The following is a 27,378-nucleotide window of genomic DNA, read 5'->3' on the forward strand; positions in this document are numbered from 1 at the left end:
TAGGAAACCTTTTTTGTTTTTTAAAGAGGTTGGTCTTTGCATGCTGTTTAAAACCGCTTTCGACTGAATTGAGGGAAGCAATTGTGAAACGTTGAAATAATTGTGAAATAGTAAGAGCACTCTTACAATGCTGAGGAAAGGGAGAAACAACCAAATGTGCTTTTCATATTTTATTCATTTGTGTTCCTATCATTGGAGACCTCATTACTGGTCCAACTTATTGTGATCCCTAAATTTGCCATAACTCACATGGGGGCCTTGGCTGCCCTCCACATGTGCCCTCAGCTTGGGGGTGTCTGCCTCCTTGGTTGTTCCAGGAATTCACTGGTCAGGGGTTCAGTGTACCCACTAGACTTAGCCCTCAGAGCTTGAGGGATGGCAGCTACTGCCATTATTTTTATTTTTGTTGGTGTAGTAAAATAATACAACCCCTAAGAGCCTCTAGCCCTCTGTTCTATGAATTCTGGGTGTCCATGCAAAGCCATTATAGCAGACCTATGCAACCGAGTTATTTTAATACGTCATGCCCCCTCCCCCAGCTCCCACCCCCGGCACTTTAATTTCAGCTTCTTTTTTTTTGTTTGTTTTTTATTTCCTTTAAATCACCAGCTTTTTACCAAAAGGGCCGATTCTCTTTCACAGTAGCCTGTGTGTGTGATTCCAAGGTAAGACTGGCCTTGCATGTAGCATTCGGAAGCCCTTCTCTTCATTCATGTATTATTAATAGCAGTCTCAGGCTTTCTCTAAACCTAGCAAGGTCGGGGCTCTGTGGGTCCCCAAGGGCCCCCTGGGGTTGTGGCATTAGTTGACCCAGCTCACAGTTAGCATTGAGTGGGTAGCTTTTCTGCAGTTCACTGCTCTGAGTTCTTCCTCTGTCATGAATAACCTAGCACAAGTGTTCCCCAGATTATCAGCTGCTTGGACTTTCTGAATTCTAAACCTACTCAGAATGTCTGTTTACACTGTATGTGTTCCAGTATGCTACAGAATAACAGACCTATTTTATGCCTCTAGTTATCCTTTAAAAACACTTATTAGTGAGGTTCAGGGTCAATATCCATCATAAACTACTATCATGGTTTATTTCTTCAATTAAAAGTTTGCTATAGCTAACAGAAAGCAAAGGTTAATTTTATTTTTTGTGGTTTTTATTTTATTCTTGCCAATTCTAAAAATCTGTCACTTTGTTATATGTAATCCAGTGATATTAATGGGTAAACTGTTGATTAGGGGTGGAAAAATTTTTAACAACAGTATCAAGGTATAATTCACATATCTACAATTCACCCATTTAAAATATACAATTGAATGTTTTCATCGTCCACAAAGGAAACCCCATACCATTAACAGTCACAAAGTGAGTTTTATTTTTTTCCCAAGGTTTGTACCAATTATTTCATTTTCTGGTTGACATGGGAAAATACTGAGGCATAAAGCGTTTTAATCATTTGATAGTAATAAAAGCTTTAATATAATTGAAGTAAAGGGTTATTTTTAAAGGATTTTTTTTTTCGTTTCAGCATATTTGATTGACAATTTATTATTCTGAGTTTTATCATTTGTTTTCTAGTCTTTTGAGTTTAAAATGTGAATTCCCTCAGTTACCTTGCATTTTCATTGGGTCTATACTAGTGAGAGGCAGCTCCCAGGTCTACACAAGTGAGGGTCAGAACCTCTGGGCATGTTCTCATTCTCTGTGAAACTCAGTTCCCTCATCTAAAGAAGCAGAGACCATGCGCCCAACCTCCAAACAGGGTGGTTGTAATATCGTGTCATATGTCTCACTGTTCTTTGTCAATTATGAAGCATGACAGAAAACGTGAGAATACGTATGTCTCTTTTGTTGGTTCTCTGTGGTATCTTTTGAAGCATATCCCTTAAGGAAAATCTTTTGCAAACTTTTAAGTTTTTGGACATAAATGAGAATCTAATCTGTAAAACTCGAGGATCTCAGGAAAGTTGTGTACAGGCATATGACTTGCTGTGATGAGGCCGATTACATCCAGGATAGCACAGGACTTGGCAGCCAGACCACATTCAGGTTCTCTGCTTTCATTTAGGAAAGAGCAGAAGGGAGATGCAGGAAGCGCAAGTGCTAACTGTTCCTAATGTATGAGGCTAGCGGGGAGCTCCTGGGCTCCGGATCCATAAGGAGACTTACAAACCACTGTCTCTACTCCCTCTCTGTGGAGGCGAGCCTCCTCTTTGCTGTCACCCTTCATTCTGGTTTCCATAGTAACATCACTGCTGGGACCCTCTTTCTCTTCACCTGCTTAAGGTCTTCCGGAAATGGTTAACCTTTTATTTAAATATTCTTTCTTCCTTCTTTCACCAAGGTTGGGGGAAGGATGGCGGGAGGGGGGCCGTCTTTTTTCTGAGAAATGGTCAGCCAGGTTCCCCGTTCAAAGATGGGATCTCCACTTCTCCGTGCAGGCGGGAGTGCAGCTCCATGCACAGGCAACCTGGTTGGTTGCCTTGGAACACACAGCTCCGGAAGGGGAGGAGCCAGTAACTGCACACAGTCACTCTTACCACCTTCTGCCTTTTACATTTTTCTTACAGGAAGATCCACGCCTGAAATTTCCAGTACATATGCGGTCAAAGGCACCTTTAAATCCCAATGACCTTGGCCCTCTTCCTGTGAGTACACTGGAAACACGTGGACACGTCTGAAAACGGTTATTGATTCATCTGCCCATTGTTGATGAAGGGTCCCTGTGACCTTTTTCTCCAGGCTCCAAGTCCCATTGGTCTCATTTCTTAATAGAATTGGATATATGGCTGAATTCTAGTAGTACATGCATTTCATACATAATGAACTGTACATATGAAAGAGGTTTCTGAATTGCTAGGTGCTGGTAGAAGGTAGACCTTGTAACTAGGATGTAAAAGGCATGCTTTACAGGTGACAATTTAAGCAGCACACATTTATTTTGTAACTTAGCAACCACTAAGTTCCACCCATAATGCTTATTTAGTCATAGAAACAAAAACATTAAAAACAGTGGAAGAAAAAGGCATAGGTAATCACAGGAGGTTTTTACAAGTCACTTAGCCTGTAGATGTTTTTTAGAAGTTTTTCTTCCTGGTTGATAACTGTTTATAAATCTAATGTTTGTATCTGTGTGTTCTCTTTGGGGGCCTCAGTGGGATTGAGCTATTTACTCCAAATTGGATTTTGAATGAAATTTTCACCACGCAGTCTCCTCAACCCACCCCCAATAAAAAATTCTTACAGTGGCACGAAGAAGGGGAGACTCAGCCTTCTTTTGTTGCCTACTGTGTAGTATATTGTGGCAAAATTTTGAAGCTAGGAAGGTTGGGGCTCGATCTTTATTCATCAGGTTATACAAATATCCCTCACTCTCTACATCTGCTTGGTTCCTGGGTTTTGATGCCCAGACAATGTCTGGAGAGTGAATTTAGAAAAGTGAGGATTGCGTGTGGTCTGGACCAGTTGGGTTCCTGAGTTTCAGGTAGCAAGTAGGCACAGTTCAGGTAATGAGAGCGCACCAGCCCTCTCTTGAAAAAATTATTCAAGTCTGTTTGGTTCTCGAGTTTGAACAGAGAGAGTTCACAACAGAGAATTACAGATATTAGATTCCTCAACCACCTGATGACATGAGTAAAGCATCTGTCTCTAACATTTTCATATTAACCTTCCTCCTCCCTCTAGTACTCAGTTAAATGTTTAGTTTATTAAATGAGCTCTTGAACCCCAAACTCAGCTGTTTTAATGGATGCTGAAATTTTTCTCTGAAACTTTTGAAATAGCAACCCCTGTTCCCTGTTCTTCATACGGTGAATGCATGTATCTGAGATTGAGGGACATGTGATAAATTGTGTTGCTAGATGTTGTCAAGGGTTAATTTGAAATGTTTGTAGTTTATTCTTAAAGTTAAAACTGTACCCTAGAAGAGATGAGTAAGAATGTACCCTAGAGTTTCTTCTGTTTGCCCTTGATTTTGGAATGGCTAGCTAATGTTGTTTTCTCTTTCTCTCTTTCCCCTGATAACTAGCCTGGTTGGGAAGAAAGGATTCACTTGGATGGCCGAACATTTTATATCGATCATAGTAAGTAGGCGCTGTTATGGACACACAGGGATTGCAGGTAAAGGGAGGTGGAAGGGTAACTCAAATATTAGAGTGAAAGCTTTGTCGTTTTACTCTTTGTCTAGGCAGCCAGGTGTTATGTGGAGAAAATGATACCAGAGAATCAGTGCCCTCATACGGTACTGTGCATTCATCCCAAGTTTGCTTTAAAGTAGTCCATCAAGCTTTCACCCAAATTGATCTTGTGACCTATTAACTTTATTTAATTAAAAAAAGTATTTTTTGGTTTATGACCCCTCTTGCGCTTTTTTTAATAAATACACTCTGGTAATAGAAAATAAGATTAGAAGTGATGACTGAGTCAAAAATCTATGTGTGCGCAATGCTTAAAGCAGCATATGAGTTTTTTAAAACACTGCCTTCACAGGTCTTATGGCAAGATGCCCATTCTGACTTATTTTCTATTCATAGCATGTTTCCTTGTACCCCACACACTAATACATATGCAGTTCTTTTCTTGACATTATAGCATATTTGCTGTAGACCTTTGCTCTCCAGCACCTATGAGTAAATGCGTGGTTTCTCATTTCAACTAAAAGTTAAACTAATAAAGGTTTGCTTTTAGCCCGTGTTTTGTTTTGGTTTTTTTCTTTTTTGAATTGACATGCTCTCCATATTTGTATGTCCCTTAAAATTTCTGAAAATGTATATTAAAAAGAAATCTCTAGGTAGGTTTAAAGTTCGAATCAGGCGTGCAAGTCAGTAATGTTTTGATCTTTGTTGTTGTTTGGTTCACAAACAGTTAGTCTGCATCAGGTTTCCGCAGCCTCACATTTTCTCAGCTCATCACACTGATTAGTAAAGCACATCGATGAGCCAATTGCTGGGATGGCTGCCTTTGAGGAATCCTCACGTGACTAGGACTTAGCACTATCTCTTAGGTTTGTGCCTCTTCCAAGTGTTATTAAGCTGTCGAGTACATCGTAGACAGACCTTCGCTCTCAGGCACAGAGGATTGAGGGGTTATTATAAATACATTGAATTAAGGAAGAATCCCAACAATTCCGAGTTAAACCAAAAGTAGTCATCCTAAACATACTGAGGTATCGTAAGTCAAGGTCCATAGGCCTAGATTTTGTCTTTCACCAGTAAAAATACTGATTTGCCTACTTCCCAAAATTTTACAGTGAGCATAAAATTGCTGCTATTAATGCTTCAAAATATGTGTTTTCCTTAATACACTATTTATTTATAATTTTCTTCGCACAAATTGCTAAAATAGGAGAAGGGGTTCATACCCCTTTTTCCCATTAAAGACAAAAAAGTTTCTCTTTCGGTTTTTTATGCATTCCAATTTCAGTTTTCAAAGCGAGGGACGAATCATAGCGCTCATTTTATTAAAACAAGGTCTTAACCCGTAACGCAACCTTGGTCTGCTACACACAGACACTGTCACACAACATTGTAGCCGTGTTCTGGCTGGTGATCTGATCTTTGGGTCAACCTGAAAAGAACATCGTGAATGTTCCTAATGTACTGCAAGGACCCAAAAACGAGAAACGCTCTGGAAAAGGGCCGTCCTGTTGTACATTAGAAATAATGAAAAGGGTGGACTAGTTTTCTGATGGCGTGCCTAGTATAATATGTAGTAGGTGCTTTGGTAGGCGGTGACTCGAAGTCGGTTGATGGACGGTCAGTGGTGAAGGTCTTAGGAAGTTAATGTTTTGGGTCGGAAAGAATTTGCCCTGAGAAACAGCAGCACTGTCCAACCTCAGGCCTGCCCCGCGCCCATGTGCTGGGAGGCAGGAGACGGACGGTCGGTAGTTGCCTGGTCAGTGGGCAGTTCCTTATTGCTAATCAGTCCAGCAGAGTCCCTCCAAGCTCTTCTCTCAGATATTCCTCCTTCGTCTTGACAGATCAAAGAGCCCATGGGAGGCTCCTCTTTGCAGAGATTAAAATTTGCCTTAACCACACTGAAAGGTTGTCTTAACCAGACATAGTGTACATTAGACCCAAAACTATCTAAGAAAAAGATCTGTTTATGAGAATCCTGTTAGCTGTTAATATAGCATTTCTCCCTAACTTGTTAAGGTTTACTCAATGGAAAGCCATAAAGAGGTACATATCAATGAAACAGAGTTCAATTCATATGCCTTTCCCCCCAAATCCAGTCTCTGAAAAGTGCAGAGCACCTCTCTTTTTAAGAGGCTTTTTATCAGGCTGATAGGTATACTCCAAAATGAGTTTAATTACCTGGTCTGGTAGGTGACACTTAGGAATTTCCTTGCCTTGCAAGTGAACCTCTTTTGAAGATTTCTGATTTCTAGCAAAATTCAGCATCTCATTTTGTTGTCCTGCTGCCTATAGGACAGAAACAAGGTCATCCTTACTTATGCCATTTTACTGTGAAAGCAGTCAGCTTGTAAGTTATTCAGAGTCGTCCTGTCTTCCAACATTGATGGGACAGGTGACCGTGCACTGAGTGACAAAGACAGCAATGCACTTGTCTTTTCAATAATTGTTATTTATTTTCTGCTTCATAAATTCTTAAGAATTAGACATTTTCAAGATTAATAATATTCAGCCATCTTAAAGATTTAATTTCAGAAGAGAAATTAAATGCTAATCTCCTATTTAGATGCCTTGATTCATTTGGTTGACATTTATTGAGCAGCTCCTATGTCTCAAGCCTGGTGTAAAAGGCGAAGGGAATACCTGCAACTGAATTTCTACCTCTCTTAGGAATTGTGTGATTCTTCTTAAAGACCAGATATGCCCTGCAGCTGAGCACTTGGCCACAGGTATATAGATACAAAGCTAGAAAAAAAAAAGAAAATTCCAGTGATGCTATGAAATCCTATCTTAAATGTCTTTTCTGCCAACAGCCTTATCAAACCAGTTAATAATAGCTAAAATGACTGAGTTTCTCATTCTTCTACTTCATTCTTGTCCCTCTGTTTGAAATATAATATCTCAAAGATGAACAGCAAGTTAAGATTCAAAAGTTATAGGAAAAAAGTAGATAAACTAGCCACCATGCATTCATATATTGACAATGCTTAGCTGTAAAATTGATCTTTGTTGTAACCACGCAGAAACTTGTATAGTTCTGAAAGCTTAGACGATTTTAAAGGAACTTGGAGTTCACCATCAGCTTCTTTCGGTCATTAAAAAAATAACATATTCGGCTCCTGTTGCCTGCTGGGAAATGGTGGAGAGAAGGCTGCAGGGAGGAATTACACAAAGTCCCTGTCCTTGAGGGACTTTCGTGCTAGTAGGGAGTTCCAGAAAGTATTTTAAGTGTTGTGTTAAAGGAATGAATCACTATTCATGTAGAAGCAGAAGAGGCAAAGACTGCACCTGCTTGCTAACTGGCTGGGCCCTTACGGAATGGATTACTTTTCAGATGGATCCCAAATGATAAGTAAGATTAGCCAGGCATGCCCAGTGAAGAGCGATTCCAGGAGAGAGAAGACATGTCCGGGTGTACGAAGTTGTGCAGATGGTGCCGTGTTCGGAGAAAGGTGACAAGGTTGCAAATGGCCCAGTGTGCGGAGGAGGCAGGCATGGCGCATAGCTCCAGTGAGAGGCGTCAGCTAGGTGTCGAAACGCGGGTCCCTTCTGCAGTCAGGAGAGACCTCCTGAGGGATTTTCCAGAGGGAAGTGAAAGTGGTCAAATTTTTCTTTAGAAGATCCTTTTGGCAGAGCCATAAAGGGAGTTTTGAACAGAGACTAGACTGAGGCCAGGGAAAGCTAGAGAATAGTCCCGGGAAAAGACGAGTGCTCCAGAAAGAAGCCTTTTATCAGAGAGAGGCAGGGACAGTTGGGTGACCACTGGAGGTGAATGGTGAAGGAGAATAAAGGATGTGTCCAGGTTCCAAATTTGGACAGCGAGTGGACTATAATACTGTTGACGAGGAATACAGGATTACATGGACAGTTTTGGTATTGGAAGATTATGGATCCAATTTTGATAGAGTTGGGTTTGAGGTAGAAATCCAGGTGCAGATGTCGGAGCTTGAAGTTCAGGTCTAGACTGAAGATTTGGGAGCTGTCAATTTAGTATATTTTGAGCTTTGAGGACAATACCCATTCCTTACAGTCCAAGGCAGTTATTACTCATTTGTTCTGTTTCCATTATTTGGTTTTCTTTTCTATTGTTCTCCATCACAATAGCAACTTCTATTTTCCAAAGTCTTGTTTTCAAGGTAAGGGACCCAAAAATGCCCTTTGCTTTCATTAGGGTTCTCTAGAACAGTTGAAACAGTCCATGTAAATTTTCCACCAGCACGAATCTAGAATCATGTGCTTTGGTAGCTTTATTTTAAAACATTGCCTCTGCTTTCATTAAAAGAAGTATAATACCAGACTTTGAAAAATTCCTGTTACGGTCATTAAAACCAAATACATTTGTTATTTTTATCAGTCCACTTACAAAGTATACAGGAAATAATTAGAATCAATGCTTTCCTTAAACAAATAATTCCTGTTTTTTTTTAACTTCGATTTTGTGAATCTCCATCAAGAACCCATTTTCCCCCAGTCTACCCACCCTTCTCATACTTTCACGCAAGTCCATTCCTGTCCCCACCACACACACACACACACACACACACACACACACACACACACACACACAGTAATCCGTAATGTCTTTTTAATTACGCAAGGTCATAAATCCCAAGTGATCCAGGGTGGCTGTTGTGTGTTAACCACCTATACCATTGAAGTAATGGCATTGAACAATCTTGGCATTGAACAATCTTGTTAACATTGACCTATTTAGAAGAAAGAAAACCACTTCTTGCCAACTTGGCTAAAGGGAAACCTTTCTCTGGAATCTTCCTCTGCTATATCTAATTCTCATTTTTTGGACTCCCTTAGCTGCTTTGATTGTTGTGTGCATATGAGTGACACATGTAATGGATTACTCATTTGTTCAATGTAGGATTGTTAATTGAAAGCAGGTTTTCAATACCATAAGCAAAGAAAAAGGCATTTGAAATGAGAAAAAAAATCCTGTGTGTTTGTTAACTTTTGGGGGACTAAAACTTTTTGTGCCTTTTTTCAATTAAATGAAAATCAAGATCAAGTTATAAATCCTTGAAAGAACAGGGGTTTATAATTGAAATTTCAGCAGATTGCTTGCCAAAAACAGTGTAAGTAGATGGTTTTACTTTAGTCGTGCATTTTTGATTGAGTGTTTTTAACTAAACAATATGTAGGAGGTTTGCCATATAGAGTATCGTTCTCTTCTAACCCTGAAATACTAAGTTATTATCTTTGGGGCCCAGGGTGGGAGACTGGACAGCTTTTGAAAAAACCAGAAATGATTATTTCTAAAATATTTTTGATATACAATAGATTTGAACTAATATTTTGATTTTTTTTTTTAACTATTAATTTTCAGATAGCAAAATTACTCAGTGGGAAGACCCAAGATTGCAGAACCCAGCTATTACTGGTCCGGTCAGTATTCTCAAGTTCTGAATCATCAGTATAATATTTTGGTTGCATCTAAACACACGTTTCTTGTATATCACTGCTTACCTTGGTGCCAAGGGCCTGGTGTCATTGAATAGTTTACCATCATTCCCATCTCCTCCTTTCTGGAATTTCCGGGTGAGGTACAGCTGCATTTGCCTTTTCATGGGGCTTTCATCATAAAGGGAAAGAAAATGACTTGTTAATGTTAGCAAAACTAAACATTTCCTTTTCTCCTTTATAAAAGGGTGGATTATGAGAGTAACAGTCAAAATGTCCTCCCTTCCTTTTCATGTGAGGCAAAGCCAGCCTTACATTTGTACCGTTTTATCATTTCTTTCGGCCAAGGGTAGTTAATGCATGCTAACAAATCTAAGCTGTATTCTGAATCTCTTCCAGTGCTAAAAATCTGTAAAAGTTTGGGGGAGGTTGACGCTAACTTCTGGAGCTGGCAGAGTTAAGAATCTTTATCTCTGCTGACCCACTAACTCTCCCATAGTCCCTTCGTATTTGCCAGGTGGGTAAAGAACCAGTCCTGCCTTGGGTATGGTGCCCTCTTAAAAAACCGAACCCGCCGGTCATTCGGCAAGAACGGACACGTGGTATCAAACACCTGGGAGGAGTCTGTAGAAGGGGGCCATGCTCATGGGCAATGAATGCACCAGCGTCTTCTGTCAGTGGTTTTCTGAGTGTGAGGAGATCATTTGGAATTACAGAAAATGTACTGGGATCACAGAAGAGTGCCAATTTGGGATTAATTTAAAAACTGGAGGAGCAAAAGGAAATCAAGTTTATTTATTATATTGAGTGCTGAGCTCAGAGGCCAATAGGTATATTTCAAATACTAATTTCATGACTTTAATCTGATTCAGTTCAAATTATGTTCTGAATTATAAAGACAGGTCCATTTGAAGACTTAAATGATACAGTACAAATGCATCTTGATACCTGACATTCCTTGAGTTGTCTGTTGGACCTGTTCATTGGATGTGTTCAGCTGCTTTGATACACATTACAAAGTGCTGGTAATGCCTAAGCTAAAACAGACAGCTGCTCTTTCTCTGTGTAGCTTAATAAGTACCTGCCTTCCTACTATGGCTTTTTTTGGATACAGTCACAGTCACAATAAGTTGGTAGAATAGCATTTTCTGTACTCCATCATGAGAAACAGATGAATTCAAGAAACAATGCTGTTTTCAACTGGCAGAGGACTTTTGACTTGATCATTCTGAAGCTTTTTCAAACATTTTTATGATTTGTTGATCATCTACTTTCACTCAAGCTCTTAGTCTCATTAATTACTATTAAAAACTCTTTAGCATCATAAATCCAGGTAGATTTGCCCCCAAGAAGCATCTCTATTTCTTTGTTTTCTAAAGAGCTTTGTTTATTCTTTTATTATTATTAGTGATATGTCTTTTAATAAGAGTGTGTATTTAGGTAACTGTCAACTTAGTGTAGCCCTCTGGCCTTTGTTGTCCTTCAATTCTAAATATTTGATAATTTCCATGATTTCTCTCCTTGACTTAAATGTTACTTGGAATGGACTTTTTCGTTTCTAAGACTATGGGAGAATTTTTGCCTGTCTGTTTCTTCTTGATTTCTAATTTTATTGCACGGTGGTCAGAGAATATTGTCTATGGAATATTGATTATCAGATATTTGAAAGTTTCTTGGAAGTTTGGCCATTTTTTGTAAATGTTCTTTTTGTGTTTGAAAAGAATGCATATTCTGTCTTTCTTGGGTATAGAAGAGTTCTTTAAACACCCATTAGATCAGTCCTGTGGTGTTCAAATTACCCATTTCCATTTCTACTTTTTTCCTGGCGGGTTTTATCCAACCAAGACAATATATCAAACTCTCACAGTGACAATGGCTTTGTCAGTCATTATATTCACTTCCTCTTCATTAGTATTTGCGTAGGATATCTTTACTATCTCTTAACTTGCTATGGTTTTTTCTTTTCTTTTTTTCTTACCTTCTATTCGGTGGGTAGAGCTCTCTATTTTCTCTCATTTTCTATACTTGCTTGGAAGTTGTATTTTCTATTATTGTTCTCTTAGTGTTCACATTAAAATTTTGACTTAATGTCAAAATTAACCACTCTATTCTTTTCCTGGATGACATAGGACTTTGGGAGACTTGCGTGCCATTCTTCCCACTCCCATTTTACATTGTTCAGTGGTGTTTTAAAACTGCCTTGTCCTTAAACTTTCCAAATCATCATTAGTATTTTATCTTTTTTCCAACACTTAATGCTTACCTAATTTTACGTATGTGCAAACAGATTTCTTTGCCCACCACTGGTTCTTGCATCTCCTTTTTTCTAGGTTAAAATTTCTTCGTAATGAAGTATAACCTCGAGTTCATAGTTCTCAAAGAGTGGTCTACAGATTAGCACCATCACTGTCACCCAGAAACTTGTTAGAAATACGAACTTTGGGTCACATCCCAGACCTACTGAAAACCAGCAACTTTGGGAGTCGACCCAGCAATCTGTGTTTTAACAAACCCTCCCAGGGATTCTGATGCCCACTCTTCTGAGAATCTCTGCTCTAGCAGCAATTTAAGTGAGCCTGAGTGGCAAACACATTTAGTCTGAGAGGACTTATTTGACCTCTCTGGTAAATGATAGTTTAGCTCATTATAGAATTCTTGGTTAACAGTTATTTTTTCTTCAGTGCTTTGGAGATATTCTTTCATGTCTTCTGGTCACCTTAACTGATGCTGAGAAGTTTGTTATCGATCTAATTATCTTTTTTAGTATGCGTAGTTAACTCTGTCTCTTCTCTGGGGATTTTGAATTTTTCTGTGTCTTTGATGTTCTGCAATTTTGCTGTCACGTGTAGACTTTCTCAAAACCTATATAATTTCATTAACCAATGTCACCCCAATAAATTTAATGAATAAATAAGTGTGGATTTCATTTTATTTATTCTGCTTTAGACTCATTGTGATTCTTCAATATGGGGACCATGTCTTTCCTCCATTTTGGAAAATTCTCAGCAATTACTACTTTACATAGTGCATCTTTCCCATTTTTTTGGATTATCTGTATCAGTAACTTTTATTGGGTAATTGATTCACTTTCTCATGTATCTTCCTTATCTCTTAGCTTTCATATTTTCCATCTCTCTGCTGTATTATGGGCTCAGCTCTTCCAGTTAATTCTTTCTTAAGCTTTTTATAGTCTACTCTTTGTCAGTTCATTTTGTCTATTATTTCAGTGGCTGTGTTTAATTGCTCAAAGTTCTATTTGGTCTTTTTAAATTTGCTTGGTCTTTTTAGTTGTTAGTGTTCTGTCCTGTTTTATTTATTTATTTATTTATTTATTTATTTATTTATTTATTTATTTATTTATTTATTTTTAATTTATACTTCCAACTCTTTAATTATTCTTAAACAGACTTTTGCAGATTATTCTATTATCTCTGGTCCCAGGAACATAAAATTTCCCACTTGCTATATCTGTAGGCACTCCTGAATGGTAGTTTATTGCCTAGTTCAGTTTATAATTTGTGTGTGTGTATGTATGTATGTGTATGTATGTATGTGTATGTATGTGTGTGTATGTGTGTGTGTTCTCATCTTCATTTTTTTTTGTTTTTCCCTATGGGGCTTTTATAAGTTCTGACCTGTATTTACTGTTAACTACTTGGCTTGGGTTCATTCATCCCCAATTAGTATAATTATGCATCTCATACCCACTTTGGTGTAGGCTTGGAGTATGAATTTATTACAGGTCTGTTTCTTTTTCTTTTTCTTCCATTTATGGTCCTGGACAGAAGGTAAGCTTCCTTGCAACTTTCCTGGGCCAGTGGGTATAGTTGTCTTGTCCCCTTTTCAGATGTCAGTTTTAAGCAGGGCATTCTGTTTTGGTTCCCCAGGTCATAGAGACTGTCGGCCAAGTTCTGTGACCCATGTGAGCATTAAAACCCAAGCCCAAACACCTATGTGTAGGTCCAGTGCCCACTTATTTCTCTATTTTAGAGTCTTTCTGCTTATCTGGTACCTAGAGTTTCTCTTTTTTCCCAAGTTTTAAAAATATCTATGTATTAGGGGATAGGGAACCCTTTCTACATCAGCCCAGCGCAGCATTACTGTAAGTCAATATGCTTTCTATACAATAAACATCACCATTAAAAGCATTTATAAATTGCTCTCCACACTTGCTGCTCTAATGAATACTATCTCATGCTTATATAACACTTTGTACTTTTGCGAGAACTTTATAATCAGCTGAGTTGAACTCTCAGCAATCCCCATAGGAAGCTAGTGAAGATGTTATTATTCCCAATTTGTCAAAAGATCACAAAGGTAATTGTGTTGCCAAAACTTTGGAATCAGGACTAGAGCCCCAATGTGCTGGCCTCATCAGTGTGTCCTCATCAGTGTCTCCAAAGAGCTCGAGTACCAACTGGACAGTAATGACATGGAAACATTGAAAACCAACTTACGCCATAAATCAGGCTTTCATTTAGCTCCAAAAAGAAAGCATATTTAATATTGAGCCAAAAGGCTTTAATCAAAAGACATGTTAATTTTTTTAAGACATGTTAATTTTTTAAGCAGGCTTATTTTACAAGTTAAATTGTATGTAAGAAAAAAAGATGCCAGATTTTCAAGAGAGAATAATTTGGCCAATACAAGATATACACTATCCACGTAATTCTGTTCAGAGGCTACATTGATGGATGTCTTCATCCTGTTTTGTTGTTGAAATCTTTTCAGGGAGAATATAAAAACCTACTCTTCTTATTCCATCCTAAGAACTACCTCTAGAGAGAAAAGATAAGTACTGGAGGAGGATAATGATTTTTCAACATTCATGCATCATTCTACAGAAGAAGAAAGACCAGAAATATCTCAGCATCTTATTGCCACCCACATCTAGTCAGACAGGGGAATGGATATCACAGGATGGGGGCAGCATTTTGAAATATATTCCATGGGAAATTTGTCATTTAAGACTATTGAAGTTGCAGTCACAATGATGAATGTTTAAGCCTTTTTTCAACATTTTTCGAGGGGGGGAATTAAAACAAAACAATTGCTGAGACTCATAGGTTTTTAAAGTTTGTCTTGTCAAATACTTTTGCTTAACGGTGAAGAAATTCCGTCATGGAGAGGTAGCTGGCAATAGAGTCTATTCTAGAAGTCAGAACTTTAAAGTTAGGCATGCAGTACTGAACGCAAATAATTTATTTAACTTAATTCCCCTTTATCACAGTGAATCATAGCTAAGAACACCAGTGAAACATTTTCCCTTCTCAAGACTTTGCACTCACTGTTCCTGTCATAATTTGTTCCCTCTGGTTTCTACTCAGATATCCCTTTCTCAGAGCTGTCTTCCCTGACTACCTCAGATAAAATAGCCTCCTAGGAACTCTCTATCATGTTTTCCTTGTAGTGTTTACCACTATTTATTTATTTATTTCTTATTACCTATTGCTCATAATAGCTTGTAAGCTCCAGGAGAGAACAGGGAAAGAACTCTTTGAATGGACCATTATTTCCCTAGCACCTAAAATGCCTGGCACAGAGTAGGTGCTCAAGATATAGCTGTTGAATGAACCACCAAAGAATGAATAAATAAAATAGATAGAAAATACTAGTTGTTAGGGGATATAGTATTGGTAAGAGCAAAAAACATGGTAAGGTCTTTATTAGCTTATGTCAGAACAGTGTATCCTTTTCCTTATGTTGGTGGTTGTCCAGATATTGATGAAATTTCTACCTTTTCTAGAATCAGAATCCATAATGTGATTTTGTCAAACTAAATGCTATCCAGAATAAATATAATATGTGGTCAAATCTAGTGTTTAGTGGAAAAGCAAATGAAGACTGGTTTAAAAACTAAGAACAGACCATAGGTAGTATAAATTGTCTTTAGAATGTTCTTAAGACTGATTATTTGTTTTTGTTTTGGCTTAATTATTTGTGTGAGCGTGTCTTAAAGCAGTATGAAAGAGGGAAGCTTTTGTTGGTCATTTCTCCTCTTTCTGGTTGGGAATAAACGTGGTGAAGGTGTAAGGTTTGGAGACTGGAGACAGTTTTAGTAAGGATCAGTTTATTTTACTAACTTAGCCCAAAATGATATCAGCAGAGCTATTCTTACCCAGTTTACACTACTCACTAAAAAGCAGTGAGTTGTTCTGAGTATGAGGCTGTCACCGTTATGTCCTTGTGTATGTAAAGGCCAGTCCTTTCTGCTTTATAAGTAAATTGTAAGCTTTTTCAATAGCCTGAAGTCAGGGCTCTGGCACTCAGATATTGTAAACTGTAACATAGCAAGTACAGAATATTTAAGTGACTACGTTAAAATGTTATTACTTTGCCTAAAGAGATTCTAGAACTTTTGAGTAATGGTAGTTAGCTCAGTTACTGAGCCCACTCCTGTGGTGCCATTACTCTTCTTCATAGATAAGGCATACCAGATTTTAAAAGTCCTTGCCCAAGACTATTTACTACTTAGTAAGGGGCAAAGCTTCTGGCTCCTCAACGGAGGGCTTTTCCAGAATGCTATCTGATGCTATATTCCTTGACAAGAGTTATCAGTTCACATGCCTTTTTGTTCCTTATAGTTCCTCCTAAAGATTTTTAAAGCATGATCAGTCTTTTCAGAATGGCAGTTTAGGTCATTTTGGGTTGTGTGTTAAAGTATCATAGCTAATAACTGTTATCTCAACTACAGCAAAAAAAAAAAAAAACAGATCACACCCTATCTGACTCTTATTCAGACAAAAGTCAAAAGTCATGTGGAAAGTGTATTTAGTTTATGTAGCATATCCCTAAATGATTTCTTGAATATTAATATAGTTGTTTTCAGAGGTGAAAGTCCCATTCAATGCTAGGTAGCTTTAATCATTTCTAGAACTTTCCCATGTGCTATGTAGACATTGTGTAAATTTCAGTAAGGTGGAGCACGAAAATTTTAAGGTTTATGATTCATGAAATTCTCTGAATGTTCACTCAGTATACATAAAATTTCAAGCATATTGTTTACATTATCTAAATTTATAAATTTATCTTCCAGGCTGTTCCTTACTCCAGAGAATTTAAGCAGAAATATGACTACTTTAGGAAGAAATTAAAGAAACCCGTGAGTAACATGTCTTCCAAAAATGCTGTTTTAGTCCTTTGTAAGCTACCAGAGTTACTTCAGTGAGAACAACTTGTTTGTTATTTTTATATGTATACTAAAAATATTACCTTCCTTTTTTCACTGCACTTTGATCCACCTGGATCTTCAATCTGAATTTTCTTTTTAACAGAAATGGTAAGTGAAGATTAACTAGTATTACATATCAAATCACCCGAAGGGTAATTTCTTATGTAATACATAAAAAGATAGAAATGATTTTTGTGGGATATAAAATAATTCAGGACGTAGTCAAAAAATCTCGAGAAGCCTGTGGAAGCCATCGCTGTCATTGTATTTAACAGAACCTGGATCCTGGTTAGAAAAATGTTCACGTGCTTCCCTTTAAATTCAAATGTATAATTTTAATTATATTTATAGCATAAATGTAATTTATAATATTTAATTTTACTGTTGGGTATATTAAGACCAAGTGTAATTTTAAGATTAAAATTCTCACTGGGAAACACTGTCAGATTTTTACAAAACTTAAAAACCCTATCAGGTTTTGACAGGCGGTGTTTTAAATTACAGTATTATAGTTTGTACTGACTCACATCCCCCAAGTTTTCAACATTGCGCCTTCTGTTTGACTTTTTGATTTTACCCCTTTGGTATAGGTTTTGCCCATTTGCTCCTCAGTCTGTGCATTCACAGTTATTTTTGGGTGTTTTCGCACCAGTCACTGTTTTTTGGCTTCTTCCCATTGGGGACAGGAGGGTATCTGTCTCCACTCAGATCATCCCAGTTCGCTTGTACCCCATCGCCATCTCTCCCTGCTCCACTCCCTCAACTGAGGCCTCATTTTCTGGGCATCTGCTGTGGATGAGGCAGCAGGGATGCAAAGATGCATGGGACACGGGCTCTGCCTCCAGAGCGCCCCCTCAGGGGCTCTGTCCTCTCTTCCAACACCCTGATTTAGGTCGTTCTTGACTAACCACTTTGGAAAGGACTCACATTTGAACACAAAATCCGTGTTTACTTGTGAGTCACCTGGATGCCCCCCAGTAACAAGTGATGACTTTGCAGATAATCGCCCTGTCTTACTCGATGGCACCTGCACTGTGCTGTCCTCTGCCTGAAAACTGACTCTGCAAATCCATTTTCATAGCAAGGCCGCCCCTGGCCCTCATTTGTTTGGGAAGCAATTGCTCCCAACTTCGGTCAAGTGCTTTTCTATGTTGACGTGTATTAGCTGTGGCCTTTGGGATGCTTTCCCACAACTCGGCATGATAATCAGGGTCCCACTCCCCACAGCAACGGAATTAGCTCATAGGCATCGTGGAGCCCACCTGCCAGCTGGAATCTCTGCCCAGGTGGGGATTGTTGATGGGTTTTGATTACCTGGACTAAAGTCCCTTTCTTTGACAGAAACAGTATATAGAGTTGACCATATTTCAGTTGCTGGTGGGTAGATAAGTGTCCCACAGTTGTTTAGAAAAGGGGGAGAGTATGACTGTCTTCTACTCAGCATAGTCTCTGGCTCAAGCTAACAGCTGCTGGTGGAGGCTGTGTGTGTCTCATCCTGACTGTCACAGTGAAGCTTTTGTGCCTCTGAAGAAAAATCCATCAAGGAGAAAACCTCAGTCGGAACCATTCGTCACAGCTTGTTTATTTGAAGACTGCCATTATTTCTGTTCTTTGTTGTTTTTTCTATTAGAAAGTAAGGTGTATATTTACTGTATGATCATGTGCTAATTTTTTCTTTTGTGTAGGCTGATATTCCAAATAGGTTTGAAATGAAGCTTCACAGAAATAACATTTTTGAAGAGTCCTATCGGAGAATCATGTCTGTGAAAAGACCAGATGTCCTAAAAGCTAGACTGTGGATTGAGTTTGAATCAGAGAAAGGTCTTGACTATGGGGGCGTGGCCAGAGAATGGTTCTTCCTGCTGTCCAAAGAGATGTTCAACCCCTACTATGGCCTCTTTGAGTACTCTGCCACGTAAGTTAGAATGTGTCCCCACTGACACAGTTTTATTCTTAATGAATTGAAACGTCACAAAAGAAGAAGCAGCTCACTCATTTGCAATGAGTTAACCCACCCACCCACCCTTTATACGTCTAGAACAGGTTCTGATGCTGCCGGGTGAAATAATGTGTGTACTCTGAGAACACCTAAACATGATTTTTTTCTTGTCTGTTGGGTTCGTGTAATTGAAATTGAAAATGGGCTGGGTACTTATGGTAAGGAACACGAGGCAATTTTCATTGGTAACATTATTTAATTCAGGACAATTTTTCAGTGTCATAATTCAGAAAGTCGCCGTTGTCATCGTTGTCTTATGAACAAAAGTAGTTTCTGAAGTTATACCAGTTAAAGACAAATGATGGTGGCTTTGAGGAGCATTCATCAGAGCCCAAAGGACCATGCCCTGGTCCTGTGACGAAAGAACCAGATCCTCTCTTACATTAGGATTTCACCATTGCCAGGCATGGAAACTAAGAGATTCAACCGCTTTCTCAGGAATCAAATGCTGGCTGCTTACAAGGCCAAGCATTCCTCCCCCAGGGTGTGGAACCTCCAAACGCGTAGGATGGACCTGAGCCCCCTGTAGAATAGTTGTTGACCTTGAGGAAAGGCAACCCATTCTCTAAGGGGACATGGGTTCATCCACATCTTCCACCTGGTGCCAGTCTCCTAGGGGCTATTTTGGAAAGCAGCCTCAGTATCCTAGCCAGTTGCTCTAGCCAGGAATTGCCTAGCTTATTTGTCATGCTTGTTACCAAGTCCCATGAGAGAGCCAGCTATGTAAACTTGAGAGAAACCATTCAAACAGCGGACAGGGTAGGGAGACTAGATCCTCATCTCTCACCTGTATTCCCGGAGGGATCTGTCTATAGAGCCCAATTTGAAAACACCAATCTTCATGATTTTGAGACCAAAGAAGGCCAATTAGGGACGTACAAACATTTTGTGGTTTACATTGTTGAGACAGCTGTATGCGTCTCCCAGTGGCCTTGGGGCTTTTCAGGGTACAGTGGGGGCCGAACCAAAGGTTGGACCCGTAGGGAAAATCTTAATCCCCAAACCAGAAGCCTCTCAAAGGAATGAAGCCTCCTCCTCACGGAGACAAACTAAAGTACTCCCATGTGCAGTCCCTTTGTTACGTGGCATTTTGCATCTTCCCAAGATGTTGGCGGACCCATATGAAATTGACATTTTTGTTCCTCAAAAATAGTCAAGTATCAACAGTTTCTTATGGTTTAACTCATATAGGGCATATGCACCAGCTCTGTTAGACCTTGGTCATTGGTCATGGAAAGGGGCTAACTAAACGGTAAGTCACGTTCTCTAGCTTATGCCTTTCCCCATCAGCTGCAGAAAGTTTGCACGCGCACTATAAAAGCTTAATGACAGGTGGCAAAGGAGAATTCAAATTCTTGCATTTCTTACTGAAAAATATGATCGGGCTTTTTCTGTCTCTTCCTCCCCAAAGGGACAACTACACACTTCAGATCAATCCCAATTCAGGCCTCTGTAATGAAGACCATTTGTCCTACTTCACTTTTATTGGAAGAGTTGCTGGTCTGGCAGTATTTCATGGGAAACTTTTAGATGGTAAGTTATTAAAAAGTCTTGAAGTAATAAAAATAGTGGACAGCGCTCAGTGCTGTTTGTGGTTCCTTGTTAGGTGTCTTATCTTTTACGTCATAGATTTTAAGAAAAGCTTCACTGGTTCTGTGTATTTCAATAAATTATTTTTATGTTTTGCTCATAACGGAGGTTCTTTTCCCTGATGTCATTTTAATTTGAGCACTGAGGACATAGTGTGAACATACAGTTTAAAAATTTTTTACAAAAAAAAAAAAAAACCTGGTGTGAAGCACAGAACATTCTGTAATTGTGCATTTTCTATTTTCCAGAATAACTTTCCTTTAGTGAGAGCTCGATTTGGTGACAGATGGAAAACTAATTGAAAAGTTAATTAAAATGATGTCATTCACCCAATATCCTGCTATTGTTTCATTTATCCACAAATTTTATTAATTTTTTGAATGAGAAAAGACTGTAACTAATTTCAAAGCAATGTTTATAACTCAGCTAAGTCCCTGACCCTGGGACCACTGCTGAAACAGATGGCACAAAATCATCTCATTCTCACTTAGAGCATTTTAGTCATGGAAGAATTTCAAGGAACCTTGACAGTTAGAAATGAAGCCCCCTCCCTGATTATATCTCTAGGCTTATAATAGAGACTTCTAGTGGCTTTGGTCGTTTCAAAAGTAAGAGCACACTGTAGAAATCAGTGAGGGAGGAGATTCAGTAATGTTTTTGAAGGATTTGGGGGTGAAATGGTTGAGGATGGAAGAGAGAGAGTAAGCTTTGAATTTAACATTATAGTCTGTAGAAATTTCCAGGGGAATTATGTTAATTGCATCTATAGAAGCTTAGCTAGTCTAATAAATAATTGATGTATCCTCTGTACTTTAGCCTTTAATATATTTTTACTCGTAACTGCTAGCTGATTTTGATCCTTGATTTCAATATTGTACGTTAAGTGGGGGAAATAAGCACTTTTCTCTGATGAGAAAGAAACTGTATTCTTTCTGTATATGTGTATCCTGTGAATATATTTTCATATGCAACGTTGGAATCACACCATAGACTGTTTCCACTGATAAAATTCGTTTCAGCCTTTTCTTAGAAGGCCATTTTATTTACCTTCTGCCAAGTGAGAAGACATTCTTAGTTGCTGTAGGGAAATAGAAGATTTCCATCTCATCCCCTTCCTGTTTTTCCTCCTCATTACTGCCCAAGAAATATAGAGAAAATGTGGTCCTGACCTCAGAGAACTTACAGTCTAGTGGGGAAAAAAACAGAAGAAAGTCTATCTCAAAGTGATAGAGCCCGAGCAGAAGTGAACACGGGGAGAACTCCCAGGAGACACTGGTTCGTCTGGGAGCGCTTTACCAGTATCAGGCATACCTTGCAGAGAGGGTAGGATTTGAGCATTTAGCGGCTGGAGCATTTCAGAAGAGGAAGGGCTGGCCAAGGGAAGACTCCGCGGAGGGAGTAACGAGAGAAGCAGGAACAAATGGGGGTGTCTAGGAGACCGCTGCAACAGGTGATGCCAGCGTACGTGAGGAATTACAAAATTGAGAGCCAGGATGACCACAGAGTGTGTGGCCAGCAGTGTCTTTAGTTTCTTAAAAACAGGAGTGCCCCCAGAGGCAGAGCACACATACTCCCTTCTATCAGCTTCATTCTCTATCTCCCTAGACACCAGAGGTGTTTGAGTCTGCAGCCCTCGGGCCGCCCTGAGCCAGTGAGAGTGGGAATAAGCTGCAAAGGATTGGTGACTGATTAGATGGGGGGTGGGGATGGCTGCCAGTGCCCCCGCTGAGGAGGTGTGTGATACTCACCTGCCTTAGGACAAGGTGGCCGCGCGTGGTGGTGGACTTGTCTCTGCCACCATTGCCTGCCTCAGGCTTCATCAGCCCTCCCCTGGAGGATTGCACAGCCTTCTAAGTGGTCTCTGCCTAAGCAGTGCTACTGAAATGCAGACGGAATTTTCACCTGGCCTTTCAGTGCCTCCCTGTGACCCTCAGGCCGTGGCCCAAACTGTCCAGCACCCCATGCAAGCGGCACACTCCCCAGTGACTTCTCTGGCCTGTCCTGCCCAGGACACCCTGTGCGTCCGTCCTCACAGACCATTGGCAAGTCCCGGTCTTATCCCTCTGCTTGGAGTGCCCTCTCTCCTCTGTTCATGTGCCTTGTTTACACTGCAAACTGCCGTTGGGCCTTGAGGCTTGTTTGTCACCTCCCAGGAGCCTTTGTGACCCCTTTCTGCGGTACCACCTCTATTAGGGTCACTGCCCTTGTTACTACCTGTCTCCCCCAAAAAACGGGCCCTCATCTCCTCGGTCACAAATTCCTATAGAAAGACTTTGTCGGTCCTGTCCTGGTCCTTCATTCAAATGGCAGGCCTGTTAATCTTGTATGTCATTTCTCGTGCACAACAGTATCAAAGATTTGAAACTAACCCCTGTTTTCATCATATTTTAGGTTTCTTCATTAGACCATTTTACAAAATGATGTTGGGAAAGCAGATAACTCTGAATGACATGGAATCCGTGGTGAGTAAATAACAGATCACTCCCACTGGGCACCACAGGCCACTCGTGCTTTACAGAAAAGTAGCTGCGACCATGCTGTAGTCACAGCGGTTTTTATGGGTGTCATCGTTCAGTGTGAACAAAGCATTTCGTTGTTCGAGAAGTGAATTGATCTCCCTAATTTTTCTAACCAAGTCGTTCCCATTAACTAGAAGTGTGGTACTTGGGTTGGATACAGCCACATGTCAGTTACCTCTGCTTAGCCAGGGCTGGGGTGACTAAATTCAATCCAAGACTCATCTGGAGACCTCATTGTAGCCCTTGTTTTCCATCGAAAAGTGCTAGTACTGAATGTTCAGAGATTCATCTGCTGTCCCTCTGTCTTCTGATCTCAAAAAATGTCAGGGACACAGGCCAAAAGCCTAGAGAAAGGGAAGGGTACACACAGTCACCCTAGACGTGGAAAGGTAAGTGACCACTACATGTGGAGAGGAATAAAACGAATTAGAAAATGAATGCTGTGATATATTTTCTGGAAAGTGATTTGGGTTTCCATGTTGCACTTCACTGATTTTATCTAGGCTGAAAGGGTTTTCTACAAGAACAAAAACTGATGCTCTTTTCTTCACCTACTGTTTGCTTCGGTTTTTCTTTTAATTTAACTGTACCTCCACCGTCTCACCTCTAAGCCTAGGGGTATTTGCCCAAACCCCAGCACACACACACATACAGGGCCATCGAGAAGCCTCTTTGTCCCTTAGAGTATCTGCAGCTCTGCTTTCACAGTCTGTCACTCGAGTCAGAGGGTCTGGATACCCTTGGCCTTGCTGTGGTGCAAACTGTGTGTGTCTCTTGTGTAGTTGGGTTCATGCACCATATTCTCATTGCTTACCAGGACTGATCACCGTTTCTGCACATCACGTTTGTGTGAAAGCAGAGGAGGACGCTGCAGAGCACTTGTATCCTCTCCCCTGGTTTTCCCACGGGAGGTTTGCTTGACAGAGCCACAGTACCAGTCTCCGTTTTTTTGTTTCAACTTTACCTTGAACTTAACGTTTGATGCTTTTATTATTGCATAATGAGGAAGCTAGGAACACAGACATTTTTCTAAGTCTAAATTAATTTTGTACCCCATGTGGCCAGATGGTGCACACATTCTGTTTTGCCTTCTCAGAGCCCATCAGGTCCCAGCACCAGAGTCCCTGGGGCAGGAGGCCAGGCCTTTGCGGCTTGTGTTCTGGGTTCTGACACCAGAGCAGCCATCCCATTTGCTCACCCCGATTTGTACAAGCACAGCGAGGGGCGTGACTTACAACCGCTGATACTCAGAATGTTCTCTGTCCTTCCTATAGTCCTCTGATGTTTTCCCTCTTAAAAGACGGGAAGTATATTAATCTCTGCACGTTCAATTTTATAATTTGATGACCGCCATCCAGAGCAGGCTGCTTCCTCTACACAGGACAGTATTCACCTACAAACCCCTGTGGCTACTAAAACATTTTTTTGGTTTGTATTTTAAATTAAAGGGGTAGAATAAGTTTGGGGTGGAGCAGAAAACATTACATTAGTGACTAATGTAATTCTTGACCTGTCTGAATAGAATTAATTAGAAGGACTTAATTATTTAAAGTCAAACAAGTTTGTCTTTTGGGTGGAAAAAAGCCTAATTGTAATTTCTGTGTCATTACTATAGGATAGTGAATATTACAACTCTTTGAAATGGATCCTAGAGAATGATCCTACTGAACTGGACCTCATGTTCTGTATCGATGAAGAAAACTTTGGACAGGTATGTGTGGGGAACCCCAGGATCCCCTCTTTGACTTTCAGAGAGTCTTTGCTGCTTCACCGGTTGTAACACAATTTTGCTGGACAATTGAAAACAACCCCCCAGTTCACAGGTCTCTTCCTCAATAGAGCTGACTCACCTGACCCCAGACCATATTACTTCAGGGTATCTCCCATGTTTCCCTGTGGCATATGCCATGGATGGCTTTGCATTTATTTGTATGACTCGGGGCTTAGCATCTGCCTCTCCCACCAGGCTCAGTCTTAGTGATGGCAGCATTGGGTCTGCCTTTGGCTCACCACCCGGCAGACTGCCTGCTACCGGGTCGGCACTCAGAATAGAGTTGTTGAACCAAAACCGTGAGCATCAATGAGACACGTAAGACACCCTCACCTCTTTGAGTCCTCGGCAAAACTGTTGGCTGCGTTGCAGGTTATTCTAACCCATAGAGGAAACCCATGCCTGTCTTGCGCCAATAGATGCCATCATTTCTTCGGCAGACTGAAGTTACCACAGAACTGAAATGCCATGCATCCGGCCTTCCTCGGTGCTTGGAGCTGCGGTTTTTTTTTTTTATTTGTTTCATTCCACAAGTAGAAATACCAGGCCATGAAGTTTGGCGGTATCTGTCACTTCATGTATGAAATTGCAGCTGTTGCCATTATTTTGCCATTTGTTTTCTTAATGGTTGATGAGAATCTGGAGCTGCTGGTTTCTGGGGCCTACCGTAAATAGCATTTCAGACGAACAGAGATCAACCTGTTTGAACAACTGTCCCATGCCAAGCAGAAAGAATAAACCGTATACCCACGCCATCATGGACACACACAGACACATGCACACACCCTGCCTGGAGGAGGCTCCCTTTTAGAGCTTGAATAAGGAGAAATTCTTACTGCAACTTCAGTACAGCAGCATCTGATTTGGTTGTTTTGAAGAGGCACTAGAAATGTGGGCTTTTAAGAAGCCGTGCAGGAGGGAGGAGCAGAAAATGGGCACCGGGCCTGTAGGAAAATTCTTCAGGACCAGGCATGAGTTAGCCGAAGGCATACATTCTCAACGGAGGAGCCAGTGCCCCAAGGGGGCAAACATTGGTTCTGGGCAGACGAAAGTCTCAGCCATTCCAATGGTTTGTGGACCTCCAGAGGTCAACAGTGTATATCACAGACGGACTGTGGATCTCTTTATTAAGATTGCATGGGAGAAAGGGGCCAAATGGGAAGGGGAGCTATAAAAGCTCCTTAGGGGGCGTTCATGAAAATAGGCTGAGAAACACTGGATTGGGGAAAGGGAGTGAGTGAAAAGGCAGAAACTGGAAATAGGAGAGAAAGGTGAGGGACAGAGCAAGGTCCTGGCAGAAATTAGAAAGAACCGGCCCCAGAGCCCAATGTGGAAGTGGACCCAGGAAGGGTGGAGGCCCTGGCTCCTCAGAGACCAGGTCAAGGAAATGGATGGCGGCTACAGGAAATGCAAAAGTAGAAAGGTGGGCTGACGCAGTTCTCTCAGTATGGTCACTCGCTTCCATGTCTGCGGGGAGAGGCCGGGAGGATGAGGAAGATCCGGCCCCTCACGATCATCCCACAGGGTTCGTGGAGCGCCAGGCATGGGAGAAGAAGAGCCAAACCTGCCTGGCCAAGTCCAGTACACTCCATGTGATTCAAGCAGCTTCTCAGCAAATTCCTCAGACACTGGGCATAAGGCATCTTGGAAAGATTGGGGGGAAGCGTGTGAATCCAGTGTTTCAGCTGTGAGTCACAACTCCTCTGGTCTTTATACTCTTTAAGAAGAGAGTTAAGTTCATCCTCGGGCCAGTGGACTTACAGAAATAGGCCTTTTTTCCCCACAAGTACTTAGTGAGTACCGTGTTAGTGCTTTGCGTGCTGGGTCCTTAAAGAATTCATAGACAAGACAGTGCTGATGCTGGCCCAGTGTGTCGTGGGGAAATGGTCGGGGGTGGCAGGGAACCCCCAGAGAGGAGGTGGAGAAGCGTATGCTCCCAAGGAGCAGCACACCTGGGTTCTAGCACTGGCTCCATCTCTCCTTGCCTTTGTGTCCCGTCAGAGCAGTCTGCCTGCCTGGGCCTTGGCCACAGCCTCTCTAGCAGGATTGGCTCCTGAGCTTGGCCCTTAACGTCACCTATGGGAATCGAGGGTTGACACAGGCCCCCTGTTGGACTTGCACTCCTGATTGGACAGTCCCTGCTTCTCTCATCTGGCCGGGCCGGCAGGTGGCCTCAGTGGCACATGCAGCATGGTCTGTGAGCACGTTCAGTCCATCCCCTCCTATAGCAGCGCTGTCTGAAATTAGCAGGTGTGAAGTGGCAGGGAAACACACAAACACAAGAAGGCTACACTTAGAATGTACAGGCAGAGGTGGAGGCCAGCCCAAGACGTTTATGCACAAAGAATCAGGCTGATCCCATTATAAGAGTGTGGGCTTTGCCGTCAGACCAGTTCAGGCTTGACCCAGGCTCTCTCCACTTCCTGCCAAGCCTCCCTCTCAGCGAGACAATGGAGGTGATGGTACCTGCCTAGTAGGAACGGCAGTGATTTCCCCTGTGACGAGCCTAATATGGCACCTGGGCCACAGGAAGCAGTCTGCAGTCCAGTCCCTGGAAGCCAGTTTAAAAAGTGGCATTTGCACAGAAGCTGTAAACTACTACCCACTAGAGTGTTATCAGGGAGGAGCAAGCAGGGTGCACATTTCACACTGTGGAAGGCTTGGACTGAGAGGCACTGATGGCCAGGCTCTGAGAATTGACCCCTGATGCGTAGGGAGCAGACCTGAAAACACCCCTCCTCTGCCTCTCCTTGAGCCATCTGTCACTGCCGCCTGCAGAAACCCTCGGTCA

The 27,378-nt window shown here is 41.0% G+C and overlaps 1 protein-coding gene across 20 annotated transcripts in view; it reads left to right on the plus strand.

Moving 5' to 3' along the window:
- Positions 1-27,378, plus strand: part of NEDD4L (NEDD4 like E3 ubiquitin protein ligase) — a 313,861-nt gene that overhangs the window by 271,543 nt on the left and 14,940 nt on the right. For 8 of the 20 annotated variants that reach the window (XM_033135693.1, XM_033135696.1, XM_033135699.1 and 5 more), the window contains 10 exons: positions 2,563-2,640; positions 4,020-4,074; positions 4,179-4,232; positions 9,464-9,522; positions 13,323-13,325; positions 16,574-16,639; positions 18,394-18,623; positions 20,119-20,240; positions 22,689-22,759; positions 24,432-24,527. In XM_033135693.1, the coding sequence (XP_032991584.1) occupies positions 2,563-2,640; positions 4,020-4,074; positions 4,179-4,232; positions 9,464-9,522; positions 13,323-13,325; positions 16,574-16,639; positions 18,394-18,623; positions 20,119-20,240; positions 22,689-22,759; positions 24,432-24,527 (834 nt within the window). The remainder of the gene's footprint in view (positions 1-2,562; positions 2,641-4,019; positions 4,075-4,178; positions 4,233-9,463; positions 9,523-13,322; positions 13,326-16,573; positions 16,640-18,393; positions 18,624-20,118; positions 20,241-22,688; positions 22,760-24,431; positions 24,528-27,378) is intronic. The other 12 variants (XM_033135695.1, XM_033135698.1, XM_033135702.1 and 9 more) reach the window with 3 other exon arrangements.

The sequence above is a fragment of the Rhinolophus ferrumequinum genome, chromosome 19, assembly GCF_004115265.2.
Source record: "Rhinolophus ferrumequinum isolate MPI-CBG mRhiFer1 chromosome 19, mRhiFer1_v1.p, whole genome shotgun sequence".
Lineage (NCBI taxonomy): Eukaryota > Metazoa > Chordata > Mammalia > Chiroptera > Rhinolophidae > Rhinolophus > Rhinolophus ferrumequinum.